This window comes from Fukomys damarensis, unplaced genomic scaffold (assembly GCF_012274545.1).
Source record: "Fukomys damarensis isolate Sample0158 unplaced genomic scaffold, DMR_v1.0_HiC HiC_scaffold_20, whole genome shotgun sequence".
NCBI lineage: Eukaryota > Metazoa > Chordata > Mammalia > Rodentia > Bathyergidae > Fukomys > Fukomys damarensis.
The window spans coordinates 11,520,402-11,544,574 of NW_022900932.1; the positions used below are offsets into that span (position 1 = coordinate 11,520,402).

At 51.2% G+C, this 24,173-nt stretch overlaps 1 protein-coding gene across 6 annotated transcripts in view; it reads right to left on the bottom strand.

Moving 5' to 3' along the window:
- Positions 1-24,173, bottom strand: part of Adgrf1 (adhesion G protein-coupled receptor F1) — a 40,562-nt gene that overhangs the window by 6,259 nt on the left and 10,130 nt on the right. The window contains exons 1-15 of one of the 6 annotated variants that reach the window (XM_010617779.2): positions 18,797-18,887; positions 17,423-18,594; positions 16,458-16,540; positions 15,858-16,009; positions 14,816-14,873; positions 13,525-13,680; positions 12,486-12,659; positions 10,853-10,953; positions 9,993-10,051; positions 6,937-7,088; positions 6,360-6,523; positions 5,373-5,561; positions 2,429-3,802; positions 1,374-1,415; positions 144-203 (exon numbers count right to left, since the gene is read on the bottom strand). In XM_010617779.2, coding sequence (XP_010616081.1) covers positions 144-203; positions 1,374-1,415; positions 2,429-3,802; positions 5,373-5,561; positions 6,360-6,523; positions 6,937-7,088; positions 9,993-10,051; positions 10,853-10,953; positions 12,486-12,659; positions 13,525-13,680; positions 14,816-14,873; positions 15,858-16,009; positions 16,458-16,540; positions 17,423-17,436 — 2,778 coding nt within the window. In that variant the 5' untranslated portion in view covers positions 17,437-18,594; positions 18,797-18,887. Of the gene's footprint in view, positions 1-143; positions 204-1,373; positions 1,416-2,428; positions 3,803-5,372; positions 5,562-6,359; positions 6,524-6,936; positions 7,089-8,303; positions 8,531-9,992; positions 10,052-10,852; positions 10,954-12,485; positions 12,660-13,524; positions 13,681-14,815; positions 14,874-15,857; positions 16,010-16,457; positions 16,806-17,422; positions 18,595-18,796; positions 19,316-20,801; positions 20,914-24,173 lie in introns of those variants that run through there. The other 5 variants (XM_010617777.3, XM_010617775.3, XM_010617780.2 and 2 more) reach the window with 5 other exon arrangements.

Consider the following 24,173-nt stretch of genomic DNA (forward strand, 5'->3'; position numbering starts at 1 on the left):
CACCAGAGGGGCCCCAAACCAGACACCAGGAGAAGAACAGCAACAGGAGCACCGGGACCATGCGTGGAAACAGGCCTGCAGCCAGGCTGCACCCAGAACAGTGCGAAGCTGAATCTTCACGCGTGGCGGCAGGCAGTCATTACCTTCTGTGTTTGCTTCCAACGGCTTAATGGAGACAACTTGCTGATCAGAAGTCGCCGCAGCTGTAAGGACAGCACGGAAATGTGGATGAGCTACCTGTGTGCTCCGGTACATAACGTAAACTGCTGAGACAAAGCTGCAGGTGGAACCTGGTATTCAATGGCACTGTTTCCTAGAAGCGCTGAAGAGACCCCTGGCATAAACGGTTGATAAAAGATTGTTTTCTTAGCCTCTTTACCTATAAACAAAACTGGAGTTAAACAATAATCACTCAGTCTCTAGACCTTGGAAATTGACAGTAATGAGCATTCATGTGAAATGAAGGGTTCCCTGGGCATGGATGTGACACAAGCCAGGCAATTATTTAGTGCCATTAGAGCAGCAAACTGCTTCTGTCTACAGAGGTGTCTGCAATGTGTGACACTTGTGCTAATTACGAAATTTCCTCATCTCCTCTGCAGCTATGACCTTAGTGCTGTTGCTTGTGTCGACGGAATCACTCAAAGCTTGAGCAGAAAAAAATAAAACAAATTTCTTTACATTTTTTTCTATTATATTTTCACTTCAACTGGAAGTCCTTCCTTAGGACTTTTATTTAATGTGAAACACTATTTAACATTGAGTACATGAAAATCTAGAAATAAAGACTAGACATACTTTCGGCATGTTCTAAATAAGTAGATAAAGCAGGTGTGGTGCTACAAGCCTTGAATCCCAGTAAGCTGGGAAGCTGAGGCAGGAGGGTTGCAAATTGAACCACAGCCTGGGCAACTTAGTGACTTAGTGAGTCTCTGTCTCAAAATTAAAAAAAAAAAAAAAAGAAAGAAGGGGTTGGAAATGTAGCTCAGGGTGAAGGCCCTAGGTTCAATCCCCAGTACCACACACACACACAGAAAAAAAACAAACAAACAAAAAAAAAAAACCTAATTATGAGATCAAAGGGGACTTCACCCCTTAGGAAAATGACTTTCCTCTTGAGCCACTGTCAAACCATAATTTAAATCAGGAAAATTAAATGTAAAAAGGACCCCCTATTTCTCTATAGCGTTCACACTGCATGTGCAGGTTGAGCTTGCGTGGGTCTAACAGCAGCGCCATTGAGCTCCTCTGCCTCTGGCTGAAACTGCCTTGGGTAAAAGCAGAGAATTTTACTAAAAAGTGCAACCTGTACTACACGGCAGAGGCCTCAGAACGGAAGGACGAGGCTCTAGAGAGAGGGGAATGTAACACACCTTATTATCCAGGAGTATTCCAAAGCAGAAGATGAAAAAACCCTTTAACAAGAAAAGAAAAAAAAAAAGGAGTCAATCAAATTTATGGTGTTTTCTTTTCCTGAAAAGAAAGTGTCCATACAAGGCATTACCCTGCTGTACCACCCAGCACCGGCCTGGCTTCCGGCTCGGTCTCCCTGTAGGCAGGCGCGCTGTGTGGCGCTGTGTGGCCACAACACAGGGACTCAAAGGCTTTTCTACACAAAATGCATAGGGAAACTGTGCTCCAGAGAGCGACATTTCTAACACACACGGAGCTTCAGTCTCCCCACCGGCTCAACCCAGGCCCCAGACAAATGGCTTCCCTGGGCATCTGCACTGTAGTTGTTCACACAGCAGGTACTTAGGAAGTCTCCTCTCTACTTCTCTGGTGGTGCCAGCACTGGGCCCACCCTGCAGCCCTGTAGAGGGAGCTGTCTTCTTCGGAAACCCTGGTGAGGGCCACCTTCCACCTTGAGCTCCAACTCCCTTCAGGGAGCCTTGTCTGGTGCCTGTTTTGAGGGTTCACCCCACACTCTGATGAGAACTCCTTGACCTGTGCCCAGGACCCAGCCCTGAGCTGTGACTGCTGTCATACATCTCATGTGTATGGATGTGTGCCAATAAAACTTTATTTACCAAAACAGACCACTGGTGGCAGGTGGCCAGCCAATGCTCATCATACTGAAAGAATTTCCTTTGTACCTTTCAGGGTCTCAGTCGTTGTGCCTTTTCAGAGGTCTGCACAAGAGAAATGAGACACAGCCAATTGCAAGAGGGATTGGCCCGAGCTATGCGTGCTCTAGCAGATTTAAAGCCCTCCGGGGGACTCCTGGTGAAGCCCAATAGTCTGCTTCACTATGACATTAAATGTCAGGAAAGACAGATTTTCCCCCCTCCTCACTGGTTCTATGCACTTTTCCTGACAGTCCTGTAGGAGCCGGGGAGAGGTGACATCTCTGGAGTAGTTTCCCACCCCACATTCTCTGACATTCCAGTGACACAACACTGTAAAAAAGCACGCTCCCCGGTCCCACCTGGATCGCATTGAACAGTGCGAAGACAACGTGCCAGGCTGGGTTCTGGCTGTCCACCATGGTTCCGATGCCAAAGCCCCAGGTGAGTCCCAGCAGAGGCGCCAGGACGAGGAGGCTCTTCCCCACGCGGATGATGGTGGCTTTGTCATTCTGGGTCACCCTCTCTCTGATGGCTGGCCTCCAGAGCTTTGAGAGCACTAGCAGCACCGCCACCAGGTTCACAGCCACAATAGTCAGCGCAGGGACAGCAAAAGCTAGGAGAGGTTTGCTCCCATCGGACCAGTTGAGCCAACACACGTCCTTCCTGCTGTAGCTGTTGCTAGGTTGTGTGACCGCAACGGTGATGACGGCTATGACGAGGGGGCACCCATAGCCCAGGCAGAATCCAATGGCCATCATCGAAGGCATGGCCATGTGGTGGAACACGAAGACGATGCGGTAAGACAGCAGGACGCCGAGCACCAGCATCCAAAAGAACAAGGAGAGGTAGAAAAAATGAGTGAAGAAGATGGCGGCTATGCAGACTCCAGAGGGGCCGGCGCTGGTGTCTACGGTGACAGCGACAATGAACCAGACGTCAGCAATCAAGAGGGATAGGGCTACGTTCACCATGCAAATGTGGCGTGTGTGTGAGATCTGGGTGTTCCTGAGCTGTTTCCAAGACAGAGCCTCGACGGTCAGACCTAAGACGAGACTTCCAACGGAGATGGCCAGGCCCACGTAGGTGACCCATCTCACCGCAGGGACAATCACAGCAGGGACAGAAGGTGACATCAGCACGGAGAAGGAGGTGAGGTGAGTGCAGCGACACAGCACTGTGTCCGGAGTCTCATTCACCAGGTGGCAGCCGGCGCTGCTCCAGCGCGAATGACTGAAACTCCAAAACACACAGTGGGGCCGGCTCAGGTTTGTGTCGATCTTGGAGAAGCCCACGAAGATTTCATTTATGGAATAGTTTTGGACAGCTGTGGATATCAAGGGCCCGTTAACCCGAGCATTGTCGCCCTGGGTCTTGGGTAGGATGTACCCGAAGGTCACGGAAGCCATGCTGACGATAGTTTTTGGAGCGGAGACCTGGAATTGGTCTGGCCTAATAAAAACATGGCCTCTGACGGGAAGGGGGTGATCTTCTTGGAACATCTCAATCTGGTAGCTGTAACTGCGATTGCCTTGGGTTTGGGTCCATGGAATCCCTTGCCAGTTAATAAATTCCAGGGAGAAATTCAGAGGCAGAGCAGAGGGAGGCACTAGCAGGGCGATGTTTTCCAGCGTCTGGAGTAACTGGGAGCTGGCCTGTTCTTCCTCTTGCAGTAATATCGTCCAGTTCGTTATGGATGAGGAATTTAGGATGTGGTCAGCTATGCTGATGACATCCTGAAACACAACAGTGGGAGTCAGTTTGTTTTCAGGGAAAGGGTACAGGATGAAAAGAGGAGAAGTCGTTTGTAGCAAGTGTGGAGAAAGTGCTCAGAAAATTGGCTCCATCGAGGAAACCCAGTGAAACTCATCGACTAACATCACTTCTGTTCCACTGAAGAAGCTTGGAGCTAAGAACTCGGGGCCCAGGGATTGCCCAAGGCATTCAGAATCATCGTGGGGTTTCGCCACCGACAGATAAGCACCCTTCCATGCGTGTGTGCACACTTCCTTCTGCCTGAGACCACAAAGTGAACAAGCGACCAAGCATTCATGCTCTGATGAAGGCTCAGAGATGAAGACCTTACTTTCAACAGCTTTTTCATTGTGTGTTCCTTCCTTCACATCCAAAGTCATAAAGACTTGTCATGGATGTTCAAGGTTGAACTCGTGTTTTCTGTTTGCTTCTGTAAGACAGGAGACTGTAGAAGAACAACCCCTAACAACTAGACCTAGAATGAAAGGGGAAGCAGTCTTCAGTCTGGCCTGCAGATCCCTTTCCTAAGCTACCACTTTCTGCCCCAGACTGGGCAGTTGTTTGTGACTGTGGGCCCTTCCTGGCCCTCGCCTGGCCTCTGACTTCCTGTCTCATCCCTCCACCCCCAAAACCTCTGTTTTCTTGTGCTCCATGTTTGCTGCCCTAGGTTCACTTCTCATTTCGTATCTTTCCTTGTGCTTTTCACTTTAGTCAGTTTCTTGTAAGCAGCATGCGAAAAATGAACCTTAACATCTTTTTTTAAATTCAGCGTTAATGTCATCTTTGACGTACTGTTCACCCTGAGTAGTAAAGTAGCAACATATAATCGTGGAATTTATATTGCAAAGTCCAGTGTTGTCAAATATTAGGACTTTAAAATATAAAATGCGCCCTTCCAGACCATTGGGAAGGCCCTCAAGGGAGCAGGCACTGTCCCTGTCCCGAGGACACACCTGGGTATGGGTGTCAGCTGTTCTAGGATGGTGGGATTACAGGTCTCTTACTTTTCTGTTTATTTGCATTTCTAATAGTGACTATATATCGCTGGTGTCGTGTTTAAGTTAATTTTTAAACATCCAAACTAATCCAAGAACTCCCAGTTGAAAGAAGAGAGGTTTTGGCCCAGCTTTTGGGAGGCTGAGGCAGAATGATCACTGCAGGTTCAAGCCCACCCTGGGCTACCGAGTGTCTTCAAGGCCAGCCTGAACTGCACAGTGAGACTCTGTCTCAAAAAATAAAAAGAGGGAAGTTTGGGGGTACACACCGCTAAGGTAGAGCTCATGGCTGCAGAAGGGAACGAACGCAGACAGCAAGCAGGAATTGAAATGTTGGGGTTCCGAAGCTCACCCCTCCTCCCAGCTGCCCAGAGCAGCTTCCTCTCCTTGTGCACCCACACTATAGAGCCCATGGCCCCTTGCAGCCTGCAGATGAAGCAACATGGCCAACAGGAGGATGCTCCTTTGTCTTTTCCAAGACTCCGCATCGGCTGGGTTCCATTCCCCTTCTGAGAAGCACCATTCACAGTGAGCCTCACCAGCCCCAAGGCCTTACCTCCAGGGTCGAATCTGACACTGAGAAACCCTTCTCCAGGGACAGGGCGGAGACTGAGCTCAGAAGTGACACCACGGAAGCCAGGTTCCCTGCTGTGATGGACTGGCTCTGCTGCAGGATGCCCGAGAGCTCTCGCACCAAGGCCGACACATCCGCCTGGGTGGCGTTGCCTGCAATCGCACTGAAGTTCTAGAAATAAAGGCGGTTACGTTTTAGAAAACAGAAGCACAGTGTTTGTGTTTGGTCAGCCTGGGAGCGGATGTCTCGGCCAGCATTTGCATGTTTGTGGGACCGACAAGTGCAGTGATGACAGCAGGGGCTGTGATTTGGCATTCGCCTGGCCAAAACTGGGCTAAGTGTATTACCCGGAGTCCTTGGTTTAATCCCTTAAGTACAGTGGAGGGAGGTGCTGATTATTGTCATTGGTAGCTAAGGAAGCTGGAACTGGAAAAAATTTGTTTAAAAACACTTTCATTTAAGTCATCATCCTAATGATCCCGATAGGGCATCACTTGGGAGGTCTGGGGACCTTCCCGAGTGCCGAGCGAAGTGTCCCAGTACTCAGGCCTTGCTGAGAGAACCAGCATGGTGGCCACAGCACGCGGCGGGGACCCGGGGACTGTTAGATCGACACCTTTTCTCACAGAGGGGCCCTGGGCTCCTTGTCCACAGCGGGAGGCTGGGAAACGGTGGCCCTCAGACCCACTGAAGCTTTGTCATTCTGCACAGTGCCCTGCCTGGCCAGCCCTGTCCCGGCTCCCGTGTGAGCAGCCCCTCCCTTGCCCTCGCTTGAATCTTCAACACCTGGGCCCCCGGGGGGTCGGAAGGCAGCTCAGCTGCTGTCCCACCCACGTGTCGCAAGCCTCAGGTCGGCTCCCTCTTCAGCAGCACCCTCCCAAACAGAGCCCTCCACCTGGACGCTGTCAGCTCCCCAGCTGCCCCTGCCAGTCCTGCCCACCCTCCCGGCCCACTGGAAAAATGCGTCACCTGCAGCAGCTCCTGCAGCTGGGAGAGCACACAGGACTCCTGCACCACCTGCCACCCCGAGGACCGGCACCGGGCTGTGACATTTCCAGCGTAGCCGCGGCCGCAGGGCAGGGTGAACTCGCTGTCCTCAGCCCCAAAGCCAAAGGCCACACTGTGACACGAGGCTGGAAGAGATCGGAAACAGGGAAGGCCAAGTGATGCCATAACTGGACCATTAGGATGATGATTTATTTGAAAGAGTTTTTAAGTCTTTTCCAGCTCGTTTCCTTAGCTACCAATGACAATAATCATAGCACCCAGGAGATCCCAGCCCCTGCATGAACCCTGTCCTAGCGGGTGGATGCTTTAGAAGTCATAGACAATGAGCCATTCCCACTTGCCACTAAAGACTTAACAACATCAGCAGCTGACACTGACTTTTATTGTGGTGGAGGGACAGCTGCCTGTTTCCACTGAAAGTCAGTTTGACAGCACTTCTCTCCCGAAGCACCTCCCCTCTATTCCTGAAGACAGGAGCAGCGGCAAGCTACTAACTGCAGGGTTCCCTAGTCGATCTGAGGGTGGGACCCGGGGTTACCTTTCGAGAACACCCTGAAAGAGCCAGCTTCCAGGGGGAACAGTTTGCTGAGCGCCGCCTGGGCTGCAGCAGACTCCTGCTGAAGGGCAGCCAGCAGCTGGGAAGTGCTGCTGGAGCCGATGACTTCAAAACCCACGATGATGCTGCCGGCTCTGCAGGGAGGATGTGGACAGAAGGTGAACCCGCTTTCTGGCCCTGAGAGCACCTGAGATCAGGTCTGTATGTGCATGGCATCCAGTCCAAAGGAACAAACCAAATCTGGGACCCAAGGTTGTCAGTGAAGCTTCTCTGTGTGAGAGGTTTTTAAACCCAGGGCACGAATGGTGTGAAGAACAGGCCCAGTTCTGAAAAGAATATCGGTCTAACATTCCAGCACATGCAAATGTCCTGGGGTAGGGGGTTGTGAGTCTAATTTAAAGAGAGGCTTGAACCATCACTCAATGAGCAAGCAAGAAAGAGGCAGGAGGTAACAATGGAGAAGCAGCCAGGAACCAGATCACATAGGTACTTAGTGTTTGAGTCTCCTTCTTAACAATTTTATTCTTTATTGAAAGGCAACAGCAGGATCATGCTTACTCTCCCGTTCATCACTCAGGAAATAAACTGACAGGAGGCAGATGTGAAAGCAGGAAGACCAGTCAGGAAGGAGTGGAGTGGCTTGAACTAGTTGGGTAGCAGTGCATGTATGAGAAGCTGTTAAACCTGTGCTATACATGAGAAAAGAGCCATCACAATTGTGTGGGAAGCAGGTTGGGTACGAGACAAAGAAACTAGTCAGGATAACTTCGGGGCCTAGAAGCACAAATCTGAGTGTGTCGTCCAATGGAATATTACTGGGCAGTCAAAAGGAGCAGACCATGGGCACAGTACTCTGGCAACCACAGATCCGTGTCAGAGATTTCGTGCTGAGTTAAGAGGCGCTGGGTTACAAAGCCCACGCCGCGGGACTGCATTTGCAGGAATTCTAACCTATGGTGGCCCAGCCAGGCCAGGGGGTGTGGCGGACCACAGCAGGTGTGCATGAGATTCGCTAGGAAGGAGCCCGGCACGCGGGTGATGCGAGTGTCCTGCCTCGGCCAGAGCAGGCTCAGCCAGGGCCCGAGGGTGTAGCACAGCACTGCATGGAAATCTAAACACAAAGAGAGGCTGGAGACGGCCCTGGAACAGCAACAGGACAGAGGGGAGGTGGTGGGGAGGGCGGGATGGGTTGGAATGGAGCATCCGGGTGGCCACACCGGAAGCCAAGTGCAGGGTTCAAGCTGGCAGCTGGGTAGCGGCTCTGGCACTCGGGGAAGAGGCCATGCTCAGGGGAAGGGCCAGCAGCCCTCAGGGGGAAAACAAGGGGACGGGGGGGTTGGGGGGGGGGGGGGGAGGGTTTGGAATGGAGCATCCGGGTGGCCACACCGGAAGCCAAGTGCAGGGTTCAAGCTGGCAGCTGGGTAGCGGCTCTGGCACTCGGGGAAGAGGCCATGCTCAGGGGAAGGGCCAGCAGCCCTCAGGGGGAGCCGGAGCATAAAGAACAAGCGAGTTTCCGTGTTGTCCAGCAAGTCAGTCCTGCAGTTACCCCATGATGTCACCACTGCCTCGTCTCCACCTTAGAGAAAAGGGAAATGAGACCCAAGGAGCAGCGGGGCCAGGAAATTGCCCGCTACTAACTCACAGGGCAGAGCCCAGACTCCAAGGCTCAAGCTCTCGGCCCCCCGTTGAACCTCGGCTCACAAACCCTTTGTGCAGGGACGGTGCCTGCGCCTGCACACCTGTAAGGCCCTTCCGTTTACTCACAAAGTCCTTTCCTGCCTGTCTGCACGTTTGACTTAATGAGGAATAGTCCGGCTCCACAGCTGTTTGCTGTCCCATTGGGCAGAGAAGTCAACTGGGACAGTAAGACAATGAGATGGGTTTTAAACCATGCACGTAAGGGTGAAAGCTTAATGAATTGTCTTTCCAGCCTTATGCCTACTTTGACTGTGTGTGCACAGATTACTGGAGACAGCTTTATAAGATATAGATGATAAACTGTAAGTTGGAAATATAAATAGAAGACCAAGGCCAGGGAAAAGAAAAATATGAGTATTAGACATAAAAATTAATGTGAGTGCCAATTTTGTCTAGGAGATTTTATAACAAAGCCATTCAGGGGAATATGATCGATTTACATATACTGAATATAAGAAAACAGCATTTTCCTAGCACTGAATTTTGAAGAAAACCATTCCTGTGGGACTTTAGAGAAGAGACACACAGGAGGTGAGTAAAGGACAGGGCCCAGGACAACATATTTATAGCGAATGCTATTGAAATTTTCCTGTGGCTGGTTTTAACTGTGAGTAATAACAATAAAAATAATAATGACGATGAGTCAAGTTCTCCGGCCTCTGACCTACTTCCTCCATCAAGCCAACTACGAATACTGCAATCAGTGCACACATGGTTAACCAACCAAGTAATTTCTGGAATGAAAATAAAAACTAAAGAATAATTTACTAAATAACTCTTTATTTGCTGTAGATGATGACTACTGAGTGTGGAACCGCAGTAGATGCATGAGATCTACACAAAAATGTAATAATTCACCCCAGGCCCCCCTTCTGGCTTCAAATCACACAACATCGCGTGCTCTGTGGCTGTGATGGAAAAGCGTCTACACCCCAGCCACGTCTCGCCCTTCCTCACACAGCCACACCGTCATTGCCTGCTGCCTTCCAAGGTTCTGCCTTTGCAGATCCTGTCTCTATCCACAGCTTTGAGGATGTTCTTCACTCTCTAAGCTCTAAAACTCATTTCAACAAGAATGCAGGCTTCTCGGGCTTGGGATTTAGCTCAGTGGTTCCACTGCAAGCACAAGGACCCAAGTCTGATCCCTGGTACCCGCCCCCCGCAAATTATGGAACAAGCCGGGCTTCTTGTCTTCATTCTTTTAAAGCATCACAGTTAGTAAGGATCCTACAACAAAGACTAAACTACCCTGTTTTCCGCCAAGGTCACCTGGGATCATGCTCAGAATTCTGCAGGGCACAATTCTGGAGATGACCTTCAAAGGCCACTGGGCTACTTACCGAAACTGAGTGACATGAACTGACTCAAAATCCTGAATTCTTTTGTATACTTCTTCGAGCTTAGGAAGAAAACAAAAGACCGTGTGTTAATCTTTGTTCTCACACTTCAGAAAGACATTTTAAAAAAAGATGAAAGAGGACAATAGCTAAATTAACCATAGCAAACAGGCAAAGGAAAGCAACACTGCTAGAAGTAGTCGCAAGCCATATAATTGCAGCTAAAATAACAACTGAGAAGGTGCACATATGTTTGCATGCACACATATAGCAAGTTTGGTTTTGAGTTGGCTAGTAAAGAGTGAATAGCAACAGCTTAGAATAGAGGATATATTTGGTACCAGGTAGAGCAATAAATTCACTCCAGTCTACTTTCTTCCTACCCAAACCACTCCGTTAGTTTTGACAACCACACCCACACCATCATCCTGGCAGAGGTTTCATTGATCCAGGGCTCCCGTGAGCCTCCAGCCTCTAGCCAGGAAAACTTCATGGAACAGATCCAAAATGCTGAATGTGAAGTATAAGCCGCGAAACGTTTTCTTGGCAGAGAAAAATCAGAAAATAACCCAGTCCTCAATATAACAGTCAGTACAAGAGCAAAACCAAACACAAAGGAAATGGAAAGTCAGCTTCTCTGTAGAAGTTACTGAGAATAAAAATAGTTAAGAAGTTGTATTATGTATCCATGCTGAGGGCTGGGGATTTAGCTCAGTGGTTCCACCACCTGCCTCACAAGCACAAGGACCTGAGTTCGATCCCCGGTACCAAAAAAAATTTAAAAAAGGATCCGTGCTGAACTGGAAACATCAGAACCCATGTCTGGCCAGTGATTCCCTATGTAAGAAATAGAAACCTCTTACTTGTTTTTCACTTTTAGATGCGTATTGAGAGTATTTAGCAGAAGATGGATTCAAAAGTTCATTTGTAAATGTTTCCTTAATCTTGAAAGTGCCCCAGACCTCTATGGGAGACAGAAAGAAGTTTTGAGATGAAATACTGTTTGAACATGATTTTTATTAGCAGCATAAAACGCAGAGAAGTTTAATTCAGTGCCCAGCTATATGACAGTGGTATTTCCACTTTCTTCATAATAAATATTCATCTGGAATAGTGCAGGATGCACATAGCCAGCCAGAGTTTTCAGCTGGGGATTTGCAACAGTGGCAGAGAGCGCTGATAACCAAGATCAACTTCCAAGTACAGAAACACGCACGGCCACGCGGTGCAGACAAAAGGCAGTGACTGTGAACACGCAGCTCACCGGGGCATGGAGTTTAAGCACCGCCTCTCTGACTTGCTGCCTCCAACAAGCTCCTTGCTGACCTGCCCAGCGCCAGGGCCCTCTGTGCGGGGAAGGGGCCCCTTTGTCTCCTTCTTTGGGGATCTGGTCCACTGTCACTCCTGTCAGCCCCTCTCTGGTCTCCAGACGCAGTCTTGCCTGCTTCGTGTCTCCTGTACTTTCCTCCTACCTCCCTACAGCCTCTTCTGCCTAAACGTCCATCTGTGCGGGTGTGGCCGGCGCAGTGTCAGCGTCACCCCCGTCTGACCCTGCTTTCTATCTTTTCCAGATGGACCAGGCATGAGCCATCTTTGTAAAGAAAGCCTTTCCTTTATACTTGTTGGAGAAATGGAAAGAAATGCTTTCTTTCTCGTATTACAGCCCGCCCTGTGCAGCAAGCCTGGGAACTCATAGATGAGAACCATAAAAATGGTTCCTTGTGTCCTCCTAGAATGGAGCCCGGCGCTGGGCATAGAGACAGTGAACACATATGTTGCCATGCCCTGAATGGCTTCAAGGAAGGGGAGCCAGGGACGCCGGTGGGCTGGCCTATGCCAAGCTCCCCCTTGCCTTCCTCGGCTCCACTGACATCCGCGGCTTCCAGAAACCTAGGGTTCCCTTCACAAAAGCCTTGCAAAGTCCCGGAAGCCCTGGCGTCAGTGTCATTAGCCAACCTCAAGGTTCACGGGGCACAAACCTAAGTGACCAGTAGCTCCCTCCGCTGCCTCTGGTTTCCTCGGCTGGAACTTTAACAGCCGCCCTCGTCGTCTTCACTTCTCAGTGGTGCCCCAGTGCCGTACAAGCCGTCACCTGAGAGCGGCTCTCCCAGTGTCGTCGGAGCACAGCCCCCGCCCCGAATTCACACCTCCCGCACTGACCTCGGCCATGAGTGACAAGAGGGCGACAGCAGGAGGAAGGGTGTTGCTAACGCAAGCGCCCCCTGCCTGGGGTTTGGCACCGTCTAATTGCTGAGCTGGGCTGGGGTCTCCAGAATTTGCGATGACACCTGAACGCCCGTTGCCTTTCTGGGTCTTCTGTGCATGCGAAGCCCATGCTGGGTCTACGCAGGCCTAAAGGGAGCGTGATCACCACCCTGCACCTGCCTTGTGGGCATCAGCCTCCCCTCTGGGGGCCGAGGGCCGAGGAAATCTCTCTGTGGCCCGATGGGGTGAGGATGCCCCAGCCGGGGCCCGCCTAGGACCCTCTCTGCTTACTCGCTCTCTCACAGAAGCTGACGCTCTGGCTGAGGTTACTGGGACCACAGTCGCAGCTTGGGCGGGATCCAGTCGCGTTCAGGTGACAGTGCTGGGGGTCCAGGCAGGAGGCGGGGAACCAGGTGTAGGTGTCCTCACAGGCACAGCGCACGGCCCCATCCTGACTGCGGCAGTCTGCACAGAGACCAAACCTGCTCTCACGGAGCCCGGCCCTAAGCCGATCCCACAGAGGAGCTCCGTCCTAGGCCCTGGCTCAAAACCTGAACCTCACATTTCTCACCAAGAACTGGAAGTATGGGGACCAGGGATTTAGCTCAGTGGTGACACCGCCTGCCTCACAAGCACAAGGTGCCGAGTTCGATCCCCAGTACCAAAAACAACAAACAAACAAACAAATGACTTAGAAATATGAGTTGGGACACAAAACTAAACAGCCAGGCTTAGCACACAGGTAGGACACGTGTCCCCAAGGTGACACTGCAGTTGGAGAGAGGGGCAGAGGGTCTTCCCAGCTCTGGACCTGTTCAAAGCATCCTGGAGGACATTGGCCACCATCTTCCTGGAGTCTCCCGTCTACCCTCTAAGATAGACCCTAAACACAAACAAGATGACAGAGGCGTGGAAATCTTTGGGGGTTCCCGGCATGATAAGGAGCTCTGTGAATCATCTTGTGTGTTCATTCTTTTACACTGGACCTGAAATTCCCACAGGAAGTCATGGCTTTTGGAGGGCAAAGCAACAGGGCTAAGTCACCAGATGTCTATTGCATTTGGTAGGGGGTCTGGTCATCAGCCTGGGACACGGTGACTACCACAGACGCAGCCCCTCTGCCCTCGGCAATGGACAAGCATCAGGGAGGGGAAACAAAACTTTAGTTTGTTTTGCAGTGCTGGGATGGGACTCAGGGACTCTGACCCCTGGGCCCCCGGCCCTTACTCTCTGACGCCACAGTAGTGCAGGGTGATAATTCCCACTGCACTCCCTAAGCACCTCACCAAGAACTGTCCTCCCCACCACACGGGGCCCAGAGCTGACTCACACGTGGTAGCCTTCGCCCCCAGGATCCTCGAGGGCCCTGGAAAGCAGGCCGATGGGGTTGCCAGAGGGAGCTCCAGCAGCCTCCTCCGCAGGAGCTCCTTCTCTGGGGTGTCTCTGTAGGGCACCTGCAGCAGCACCTCGAATTCCTGGGCTGGGCCTGGAGTGAGAAGAACGGTCAGCTGCCCGCTTTGTCGTGGGAAAGATGCTGAGGGGGTCAGGAGCAGCCGTCAGTGGTGCTGGGGGCCAAGCCTCTCTCTGTGCTGCTTGTTACTGCCCTGTGGACGCTGACTGAGCTGTCCGTGCAGTGACACTGCAGGCAGGGCCACCTGCCCCAGCGCATCCCTTTCCTCCCGAATCCCCGGCCAGGGCTCCCAGGGCTCAGTGCTCTGTCCCACCCCGGATGGAGGGAGGAGACGTGTTCTGCAAGAAGCCTCTCCTCTCCTGTAAAAGAAGCTTCCAATAATTCACTGAGATGTGAGAATTTCTGTGAAATACAGAAGCAAAGCTGCACTAAACCCCGCATCTAAACTCCAGCTAATTTGACTTTCTTTTCTCTCCCTAGGAGCAGATCTCCTGTACTTCCAGGCTCTGGTGTTCTCACTCTGCCTTCATAGCCGGGAAAATCCCTACCCTGGGACCTTGCCAGTGCTGGTTTCGGAGCCAGATGGACTGGGTTTGAATCCCGCCTTCTGCTTCGAGCTCTAGGCCTCGGTTTCACTAACTCAAAGGTTTTGTCATGTACTTTAAAGGGCGCCTGCCATGCACTGAGAGTGACAGCCCAATACACGCTTGCTGTATTTTTATTGTCCTCCTTGCTGTCAGGGAAAAGGTGTGCACGACCTTCCCAGCTGCAATACTGACTTCATTTTCCCTGAGCACAGTAGCCTGGCACGGGGAATGTTCCACGGCACCATTAGCACTCAGTGCTTGGGCGAAAGACATCTGTGGGGGTGGGGGGGCCCTGGGACCTAGCGGCCAGGGGTGTGCACCGAGGTTTCTAGGAGGAAATACATTCACAGCCTTGTGTGTTCCTAGCTGTGTTGGTGACATCTTAGGGTAAATGCTGGGAAGGAAAGGAAGTCTACAGGCCCCACAGGGTGGGTTTGGTGCAAGACACGATTGCATCATTTGCTCCTCAAGAATGCCTCGCTCTCAGGAATTGCAGCTATTCCCACCTTGCATATGTGGGGTACAGACTTGCAAAATGCACATCCAGCGGCACAGCTGGTCAGAGGCACTGCTTAGCTAGAGCCCTGCAGCCTCGGCTCCCAGGTCCATCAGCGGAGTCTCACCTGGAGGCCTTGGCTCATTCACCCTGAGTTCTCTTTTTGTTTTCAAGCCTTCATTTCTCTGTGCAAAAGAAAAGATGTTGCTGTGAGGCTTTGGCAAGTTGTACGCCATAGGCCTTTATCTAGATTTCCCAGGTGAACTGAAGGCACAGATCTGAAATCCAGGCCCAGGGCGGTGGGAGTGGGCAGAAAAAGGCAGTCCTGAAGTGCTGTGGGCAGGGAACGAAGGCGGTGAGGAAGTGAGTGTCCCTGGGGGCACAGCTTGCCAGAGGAGGGGACAGCGTGGAGCAAGGCCCAAGGGTGGGGGTTCACAGGGTGCTGGGTTCAAGGACTCCAGAGCAGCTGCGAGGCAGGGAGAGAGCAGGGCAGGGGTCAGAGCCGCAGGGTCAGGTGGTGTGGACCTGCGTAGTCCCCAGAAGGGCTTCTCTATGTATTCGAGGGAGACGGAGGAGGAGATGCTCTCTGATGTGCTGTTTAGCAGCCTCCATCCGGAAGCCACACTGAGAATAAGCAAGCATGAAAGCAAGGACAGCGTGTCAGGGGTCACCGAGGCAGTGCGAGTGCCCAGCAATGTAGACGGGGACCCAGGTTAGGGTTAGGGTTAGCGCGGGGAGGGTTTGGGAACCTGGATGTATTTAGAGATGAAGTAGTGCAGAAATGGTTCAGATACACAGCAGGAGAAGAATCGAGCACAAGGAATTGGAGCTGAGACGAACACACTGACATCTAGAAACTTCCAGCCCACGATCCCGGATGAAAGTGAGCAGAGATCGAGATTAGCTCCCGGGCTGCTGATATCAATCCCAAAGCTTTTCTGCACCCACGTAGAGAATGTGTTGAGCTCCACAGGGCTCCGATGGCTTCGTGGCTCAACCTTCTGAGCGCCGAGAGATGAGGCGACTTATCTAGGTCCCCAGTGAGGCTGGTGACCAACAGACGAGAGCTCAGGACTGAAGAGTTCATCGGGCCACGCAGTCCCTGTCGCCTGGAGAAGGATGGATTCTAAATGTGCCAGGAGAAGAAAGTGGGAACTTGGCCAACTCACCCCCAGGAAGCCAGGGTGTCCCTCAGCAGCGGTGACGGAGAAGCAGACGAGACACAGCACGGTGGCCCTCGTTCTCAGCAGCCCCTGCCTGGCTCCCTGGGCAGCCTGTGGTGCAGGACTGGGCCGGGGCGAGTGAGGCCCCATGGAAGGCTCTGGTGCAGCAAAGTAGAAAGCACAGGGTCGGTGATCTGTCCACCACAGCTGTGACGCCATTTCTTCTGCTGTGTTTTGGGAATAGTACGTTCCCCTGTCTACAAAATTGCTGCGGATCTCTCTGCCAGGCCATCCAGTTTAACGGCACAGAATCCCTTTTAAAATCACAACTTGCTTAGCATTGCAACTGGGTGAGTTTAATACCAGCCCGTTAGGTCTCCCTGAAGTTTCCTCTCATCTTGAGAAATATAAACACTAAAATAGTGAAAGGCTCTAAGAGAATCCATTTTAAGTGTTTAAACATGAAACAATACTAGGCCCAACCAGCAAATTTCCTTCTTTATAGCTGATACAATCAGCAACAAATCATCCCCGAGTTTACAGTTACCTCCCGCAATATGGATGAAACTCAAAATCTAGACACGGTCACCAAATCCATCTCCCTACCCAGATGACGTGGTGTCCGAGAGAAATCACAGTCAGTCAGAACTGTTCTGCCGAACATGTGGCCACCAGCCTCCAGTGGTGCTCTGAGAGTAATTAAAATTAAATTACATTTCCGGTTCGATTCTACCAGCTGCATTAACCATGTTTCTACCACTCAGGGGCCACATGGACTGTGGTGGCTGCCGCACTGAGTAGCTGATCACAGAATGCTTACATTATTGCTAAAACCACGTGGACAGCACTGGGAGAACGAGAGAGAGAATATTTCCCTACAGTCTTTCAACATTTCATCGACACCTCCAAACAGGAAAAGGTTTGAAAAACGTGATTCTCAAACCCAACGCTCCCCCTTGGTCAGCAGCACCAAGTCACTTGGCTTCCCGGTGCGTTCCCAGCTTCCGGCTGGCTCTGCCAAACCTGCCACTGCCCACAGTCCTCTCTCGGGTCTGAGGATGAGACAGGGTAAAGGGCTACGGTTCCTCAGTGCAGACCTTCTTAGAGAAGTGTGGAAAAAGGCTCGGTGAGTCAGATATTTTCTTGGTATATTTGTACACATAACTAATTACATTTATTTGGGGAAATTTGTATGTCTATAAGACCTTGATCATTTCTGATCTTCTTTTCCACCCTTCCCTATGCCTCCTTCCCCCTATTTGGGGAAAGGAAGGATACGTGTTTCAGATCTCAAACGCTCAGGGCAGATGTGACAGTCCCTCTCCTGGGGCGAATGGACACAGCTTCTCACTTACCACTGTGATGATAAATCTTAGTCTTTGCGAATTTACCCAAAATTCCTAATTCTTTTTAAAGTAACAATATACATATGAACAGTATTTTCACCACAATTTCCTAAAGAGTAAAAAGCAAGTTTTTCAATCAATTTCCCCAAATAATTCTTCTAGAAGCAAAGCCAGCTGCCTGGCCACCATTTATGCTGAGGCTGTCACATCCCTGCGCCCACAAACCTGCAGGGCTCCATGCTGGGCACAGACAAAAGTGACTGTGCTATTTTGGTACCACCAATTCCAGCCCTCTGGTGCCCCCTGTGCTGAGCCCCGCTCCTGACCCCTAATCCAGGCAGACAGGCTTCCTCTGAATTGGAGGAGTTCACACATCTCGAGCTCTGATGACAGGGCCAGTGGGCCCTGGGCTGTACCACTTCTGCACCCTGACAGGTATAAAAATGCCTGCCAGGTCTCCCTGACCCCTACCTCTTCTTACTGTTGACAGGCTGTTAAGCAAAGATGCGTTTAAATTTTTCTGTTTGGTTGCTAGTAAAATGAAGCCTTTTTTTGCAGATGCTTACGTCACTATTCTAAGCTTCGTATGGGCATAGTCATCTTTCTCTGAAGAAGTGTGTCTTACTGAGCCAGGGATTTAGCTCAGTGGTTCTGGCTCCTGCTTCATAAGAGCAAGGACCCGAGTTCGATCCCTGGTACAAAAAAAAACAAAAAAAAAAAAACAAAAAGAATTGTGTCTTAGGAGCTCTTCACAGAACCTCGACTGGGTCACATGCTATTCATTTTGGGGATGCTTGAGAGGGTTTTTATTTTCATGGGTAAAAAGAATATGGCCAACGCTTGACTAATAACCTGGTAAACCACAGGATGTGCTTTCATCTATCTGTGTGGTTTCTGTCTCTGCCATGCCCAGCCTGTGGCTTGATGGACTCACCAGGACATCAAGGGGACCTGTGCACCCTTCCTGCCTTGTTTCTGCAGCTCCCTCCTCTGAGAGAGTGGGGTTACTTCGTACATGAGGTTTACATAGGTGGATTTTTATATTAGGAAGGAGAAAAGGAAAAAAAGCCATGTGGTTTTGAGCCTGTCACTCAGGAAACACAGCGAGTTAGGTGGAGTGGCCATGAGGATCGGTGTTTGGATTTTCTAGAGGCTGAGAAGGGGTTAAGCTGGGGAATCCTGGGGTTTATAATGGTGCAGGCAGAGCTTAAAGGAACTCACCCAGAGAGAAATACGCTCTCACACGGGACTCTGGAGATGGCCGCGGCTGCCAATCACTAATTAGTGGTCACTGTGTGGCTGGTGGTTTCTGCAGATGCCCATGAGGCGTCCTCACCACCGTCCCCCTTCCTGGCCACAGGAGACCACAGCCTGGGTCCTCCCTGAGATGAGCTGTGCTGTGGGGTTAGAAAGCCAGCTTTCGGTCTCAGCAGAGCCCCCAAGTGACACACACACACACACACACACACACACCGTCACTTCTGCTCACTGCTTTCCCACCTCCATCCCCGTGTAAGCTTCTTTAGGAAATGAGACCAGCAAGCAGCCCTGGTGACAGCACCCTGCACTCCAACGAGTCACACCTTGGCTATCGCTTACCTTCAGACTCCTCTCCATACGCTGCAGCCCTCTGCGCAGTGCCCTTCAAAGGGGCGCAGGTGGTGGGAGCACAGCTTTGCACACAGGTGTTATGTGGTGTTGGGGCAGCCGCAACACGCACTGAGTCACCATGGCCGGGCATGGGTTGGTGCCTTGGAACACAGCCCAGATCAGGACACACCCCCCTGAGAGGGAAGAGAGATTTTTCCTCCAAGTCTCCCTCCCCTGAGAGCTGCGGAGGGGAAGGAGCCGTGTGCAGGGCTAGAGGGTCCTCCCAGCAGTGGTGGATATGCGCGTCTGAGGTCTCCGGAGAGACACTGCCGGGGAACGCGGAACACCCTGCCCAGGGTGGCGTAGTGTGGTCCTGCCCTGGACACAGTCACACCCCTAGAGCCCTGGAACGCAGCCTCGGCCTGGGGAGGAGGAGTGGGGAGGGGCAGCCCCTTCCCTACTTGCCCCATCCCCGCCCTGGGCTGAGGAAGCCCCCTGTTGCTCTCCTGGATAAGGGGCCCGTGGGTGGGGCAGAAAGAAGGGGGCCCCAGGCAGGTTGCTGGAGATGGGTGTTTCCCGTGGTCTGTTGTCCTTAGAAAGCCTTGAGCTGAACCCCACTGATTTCTTTACTGAATGTTGATTTCCGAAGCCATAGGACCTGGACCCTGTGGAAGGTCAAGTTACACCGTGGGCTGCGTCAGCTTCCAAGTCAATGTTAAACAAGGCAGCAGCTGCAGCTGCTCACAACCCGGTGTAAAATCAGCTAGATAGTAAGTGGCCTTCCTGACAGGGCCCAGCGTGCTCTCATTCTCACCAAGTCACCAGAAAGGAAGGAAGGGAAGGCGTCTCTGAACTCAGACCTCTTACTGTGTGACGTGGCTTCCGGCCAGCGCTCCACATTCTACCAACTAGAGGGGCTCAAGAAGGCACAGAGCAAAATAGTAATAAAGCAAGGTCTGGGTAAACTGTATGAACTATGGGAAGAGGAACTATGAAACCAGAAGAATTTTTTAAAGCCATAGAAAGACCGGGATGCGTGCATATTACGTTTCAAAGGACAAAATTTAACTCTACGGACAAAGCTTCCTAGGAACCAGAGAAGAGGGGAAAGCTAATCAGGGACGTTGTTCTCAGTTTCAGAAAAGAGGAAGCATCCGTTTTCTTAAGAAGGAGCAAAAGAGCTCCGTGGAGCCCTGAATTCTAAGTGCCCGGGCCTAGGGAGTGAGCAGCATTTCCAATGATGTTAGGGTGCATGGTTTCCAGTGAGGTCTGCTAGGGTCCCGCAGACACACTGGGCTACACTGTGCCACTCCAGGGCCCTACATGACCAGGTCTGGGACAGGTGACCCAGGCAGCTGGCCAAGGGCACCAACCCTGGCTTCTTATCCCTTGCCATCCTGGGAGGAACAAAGTGGATGGATCCCATTGTTTAGTGAGGTTCATCCGTAGCTCCTCATGTGCATTTGCTGCTGTTTTGCCTATTTTAGGGTCCACCGATTACAAAGGAAAACCAAAATTTCCCTTCATCTTAATTAGCCAAGAACATTTACGAGTTTAGACACTCTCTCAGTCATTTTTCAAAGTCCCTGGGCTGGAGACGCTGCCCTTGGAGTTGGGTGCCTCCCTTTTCTGACTGTCTGTGTCTGTGGGGATGTGCTTATAAAACAGGGCTGAGCCTGCCAGGCGTGGTGGTGCCCACCTGTAAATCCCAGCATTCAGGAGGCTGAGGCAGAAGGGTGGCCGTGAGTTCAGTAAATCCCAGCATTCAGGAGGCTGAGGCAGAAGGGTGGCCGTGAGTTCAAACCTGGGCTAAATAGTGAGCTCAAGGCTGGTCTGAACTACTTAAAGAGATCCTGCCTCAAAAAGCCAACAGAGAAGCAGAGCTGAGGATCCACTACTCATCTGGGCAGGGGTAGGGGAGAGAAGAGGAAGCAGTAGACAGGCACAAGAGATGCCTGGTATGGAGCTGGGCATGAGAAGGGCCAGAAGCTCAGATGTAAACCATGTTTCTTACCTTCTGCTCTTCTTGTCAATGAAACCCAGCAGGTCCCAGGAGCTGGGATTTGTCCCTCAGACCTGAAGGGAGACCTGCAGTTTGTTACTAGTCCAAAACATCTTAGCAGTGACTAGAAAATAAAAGAAATGGCAGGCATCAGTGATGCCAGGAGTACATTGGCTTGGAGGAAAATCTGAATCTAATCACATGAATGCGTGCCTTCCCATATTTAACAGAAGAAGGTTACTGTGCGTCCAATATTTAGGTTGTTTCATGAATGTCTTGAAGCTGGTGACTCACCAGTAAACCACCATAATCCCTTCTAGTTTCCTGCTAGGATCTACTAACGAGCAAGTGCTGAATTTCTCAGTACTTCCTGGTGAGGCTGGAGAGCCACCTGACCCATGCACCTGCAAAGCACCGAGGGACAAAGGAAGGCATAGGGCTGAGCCTCTGTGGCTTTGGGTCCTGTCCTTACAGAATGACCCAAAGCCTAGCTGACCTCCTGCTGGAGCAAATCTGAGCAAAGGCTGCCTCTCCAATCTGATTGTAATGCTTCATCTGCTACCAAAATGTCACACACGAGCCTGTGAGGCAGAAACAAGGCATTCACTGGGCACACAGAGCCAGGCAACAAAAGTGTCCTGGTCCGTCTGGTCCACTGAAGTCCTCTTTCTCGGGTGAGCTGGGCCTCAGCCACTCCGAACTGCACAGAGGCAGAAGAGCGAGAAGGAAAACCCGGGGCTGAGGAAGAGCTCCGGCCTCCTTCCTTCATCTGCCCATTGTGCTGGTTCTGGGAACAGTCTGATGGCCCAGTTTCCCAGCAAAAGGGCAAGGTCACTGGAACAGACAGCCACAAGCCTGAGCCCTGGGGAAAAGGAAATGGCAAACAGAATCCTGTTATTGAAAGGAATTCTCTAAAGGACAGCATCAACATAATTTCCCTGAGTGCTGACACTCAGTCAGCTGACACCATCTCCATTAGTAGGTCACAGGTGGACCTGGGAAAGGCACGAACCCCAGAGGACACCCCAGTGGTACGTCCATTCGTCAGAGGGCTGGCTACCCCCGAGCTGGCTCTCAGAGGCACCCACCCCGGGGCTGTGGACGCCAATGGAACACGCGAGTGGACACAAGACTGTGAAAGGTTCAGCACTTTCCGAGGCTCCGTCATAATTTCAAAAGGTTGGAGAACTGTGAAAAATATTTCAGTATGATTCCTTTAAAAACAAAAACCTGAAGAGTAGAGGGGAATGAGTCGGATATCCAATGTAAATTATAGTGAGGTTTTCCTGGTGAGTACACTAAGACTTCCACAGAGCTGGAGAAGGCTCTGGACTCTCACCATGAGCATTTACAGAGGGGGCGGTGGGGAACACTGGAGGAGACGCCTTGGTTGGTGTGATTCAGGAGACACTTGCTTTTGAGGGATAGGCGTTGTATAATCATTGTATTGTTACTGCACACTAAAACAAACAAAGGAAGGGTTCACAGAGCTGGAAAAACTGCACCATATCATCTGGGTGACAGGGACAGCTGCGTGGAAGACAAGGAGGAGATGAGCCTGGCACCTGGATCTGCCAGTGTGCTGAGCACCTGCTGAGTGCTGGGCACTGTCCTTCCTGAGCAGGGTCCACGAGAGTGCTTGTCCCCTCCACAGCCCCGGGAGGTCACAGATGAGGAAGTCAGGGCAAAGAGCAAGCGAGTAAGTAAACAGCAAGCCAGGAAGCAGCCCATCCTGGCTGCAAAGTCTGCTTTGCTAACTTCTTCTCAGCTGCTTCTAAACGGTGACAAGAAAACCCCACACTAAATAATCCCCCAAATGGTGCAGACAAAACCAGCTGTTGTGAGATGCAGCACTCTCGCCATCTGGACCTGCCACTGCACACTGAAGCCACTGAAGTCCGGTAGAACCCACCATTCCATTTCACACAATGAGGAAGCTTCCAGGGCCACTGAATTCCAGCCCTGAGTAAACCTGGCAGAGCCGGACAGGGCGCCGCCTGCTGCCTTGATGGTTTCAGAATGTGTAGGGTCCAGATGTGATTGATAACAGAACAGAAAGTGTGTGCTATAAAACACGTGAAGGCTTTCCCTCGTGCCACCTGACCCTCCCGAGGGTCTGGAGACCAGCAGGTCTTTGAGCACCTGCGCGGTAAGCGGCTAAAACCCCCAGCCATCACTCAGCACAGGCAGAGAGCCTTTCTGCGGGTCACAGGTGTTGCAGGACAAATAAGTCAGGCTCCATCCGTGGCACCTTTCTGCGCTCTGGCTGTGCTCTCCTTCCTCATGACAGCCACCTGACAACCGCGTGGCCTGCGATGAGGCCGTTCTTACTTACGCCTCTCACTTGGCCTCGAAGCTTGAGCTGAGCGCTGTACTGCTGGTCGTCCCTTGAGCAAAGGGCGACATCTAGTGGACCTAAATCACAGTGTAGGAGAGGCTGCCAGGCTGCCCTGAGACTTGAGGTGGGCTGGGAGCGGGAGCCGTCCAACCAAAGAACCAGGTAGCCTCTAACCTCAGCCACCCATCTGGGTCTTCAGACTAGGGGCCTATTTGGAGCAGAGTTTGTTCACGCGCCCACTTATTCACTCAACACACACTGATATTAGATGTCTACTGGGCCAGGGCCTTGAAGTCTGTGAGTATTCCTTCAGGGCTCCTATAGTCCCGTGGGGACCCAGGCCAGCACGACTGGTGAGAATGCACTGTGTTAAGAGCTGCACACACCGTGCTGCAGCAGGCCCGGAAGAGGCACATAAATGAATCTTGGAGTAAGAGGAAGGCGTGTCTAAACCATAGGTCTTGCACGGGCACCCACATCTGGACTGCAGATGTGTTTTGTTTGGACTGTGCAGCTCTTTCAAAACCTTGCAATAGTTGCCAGTGTTTAAACATCTGGGGATTTGGCCTGAAAATTCAGATTTCAGCTTCCTTTGGAAAGTAGGAGGACCTGACCACACTAGGTGACATTCAGTCTGCCCTGGGGGAAAACATCTTTCCTAATACTTCCTCATAACAGCTAATAATCTATTTCAGTGACATTGTGGTAAATTTCACATGAATAGGGTACAGAACTCAAAATCACAATAGCACAGTCATTGAAAGATGGATCTACTGCTACCCTTGTTCCACACCAACCAGTCCTTCTGTAGAAAAGCACCCACTTGCCAGTTAGAGATTGTATGGTGATGTTTCCTGCGCACACATAATTCACACCAAAACTAATTTTATCTATATTCAAATTGTATACATGAGATATGAAACTATAACACACTAGAAGAAAATAAAGCATTGTGAACAAAAGCATATCTAAAGTACAATCAAAACCCAGACATCCCAAAAGGACAGGTTGACTTTTTTTTTTTTTTTTTTTTTTTTTTTTTTTTT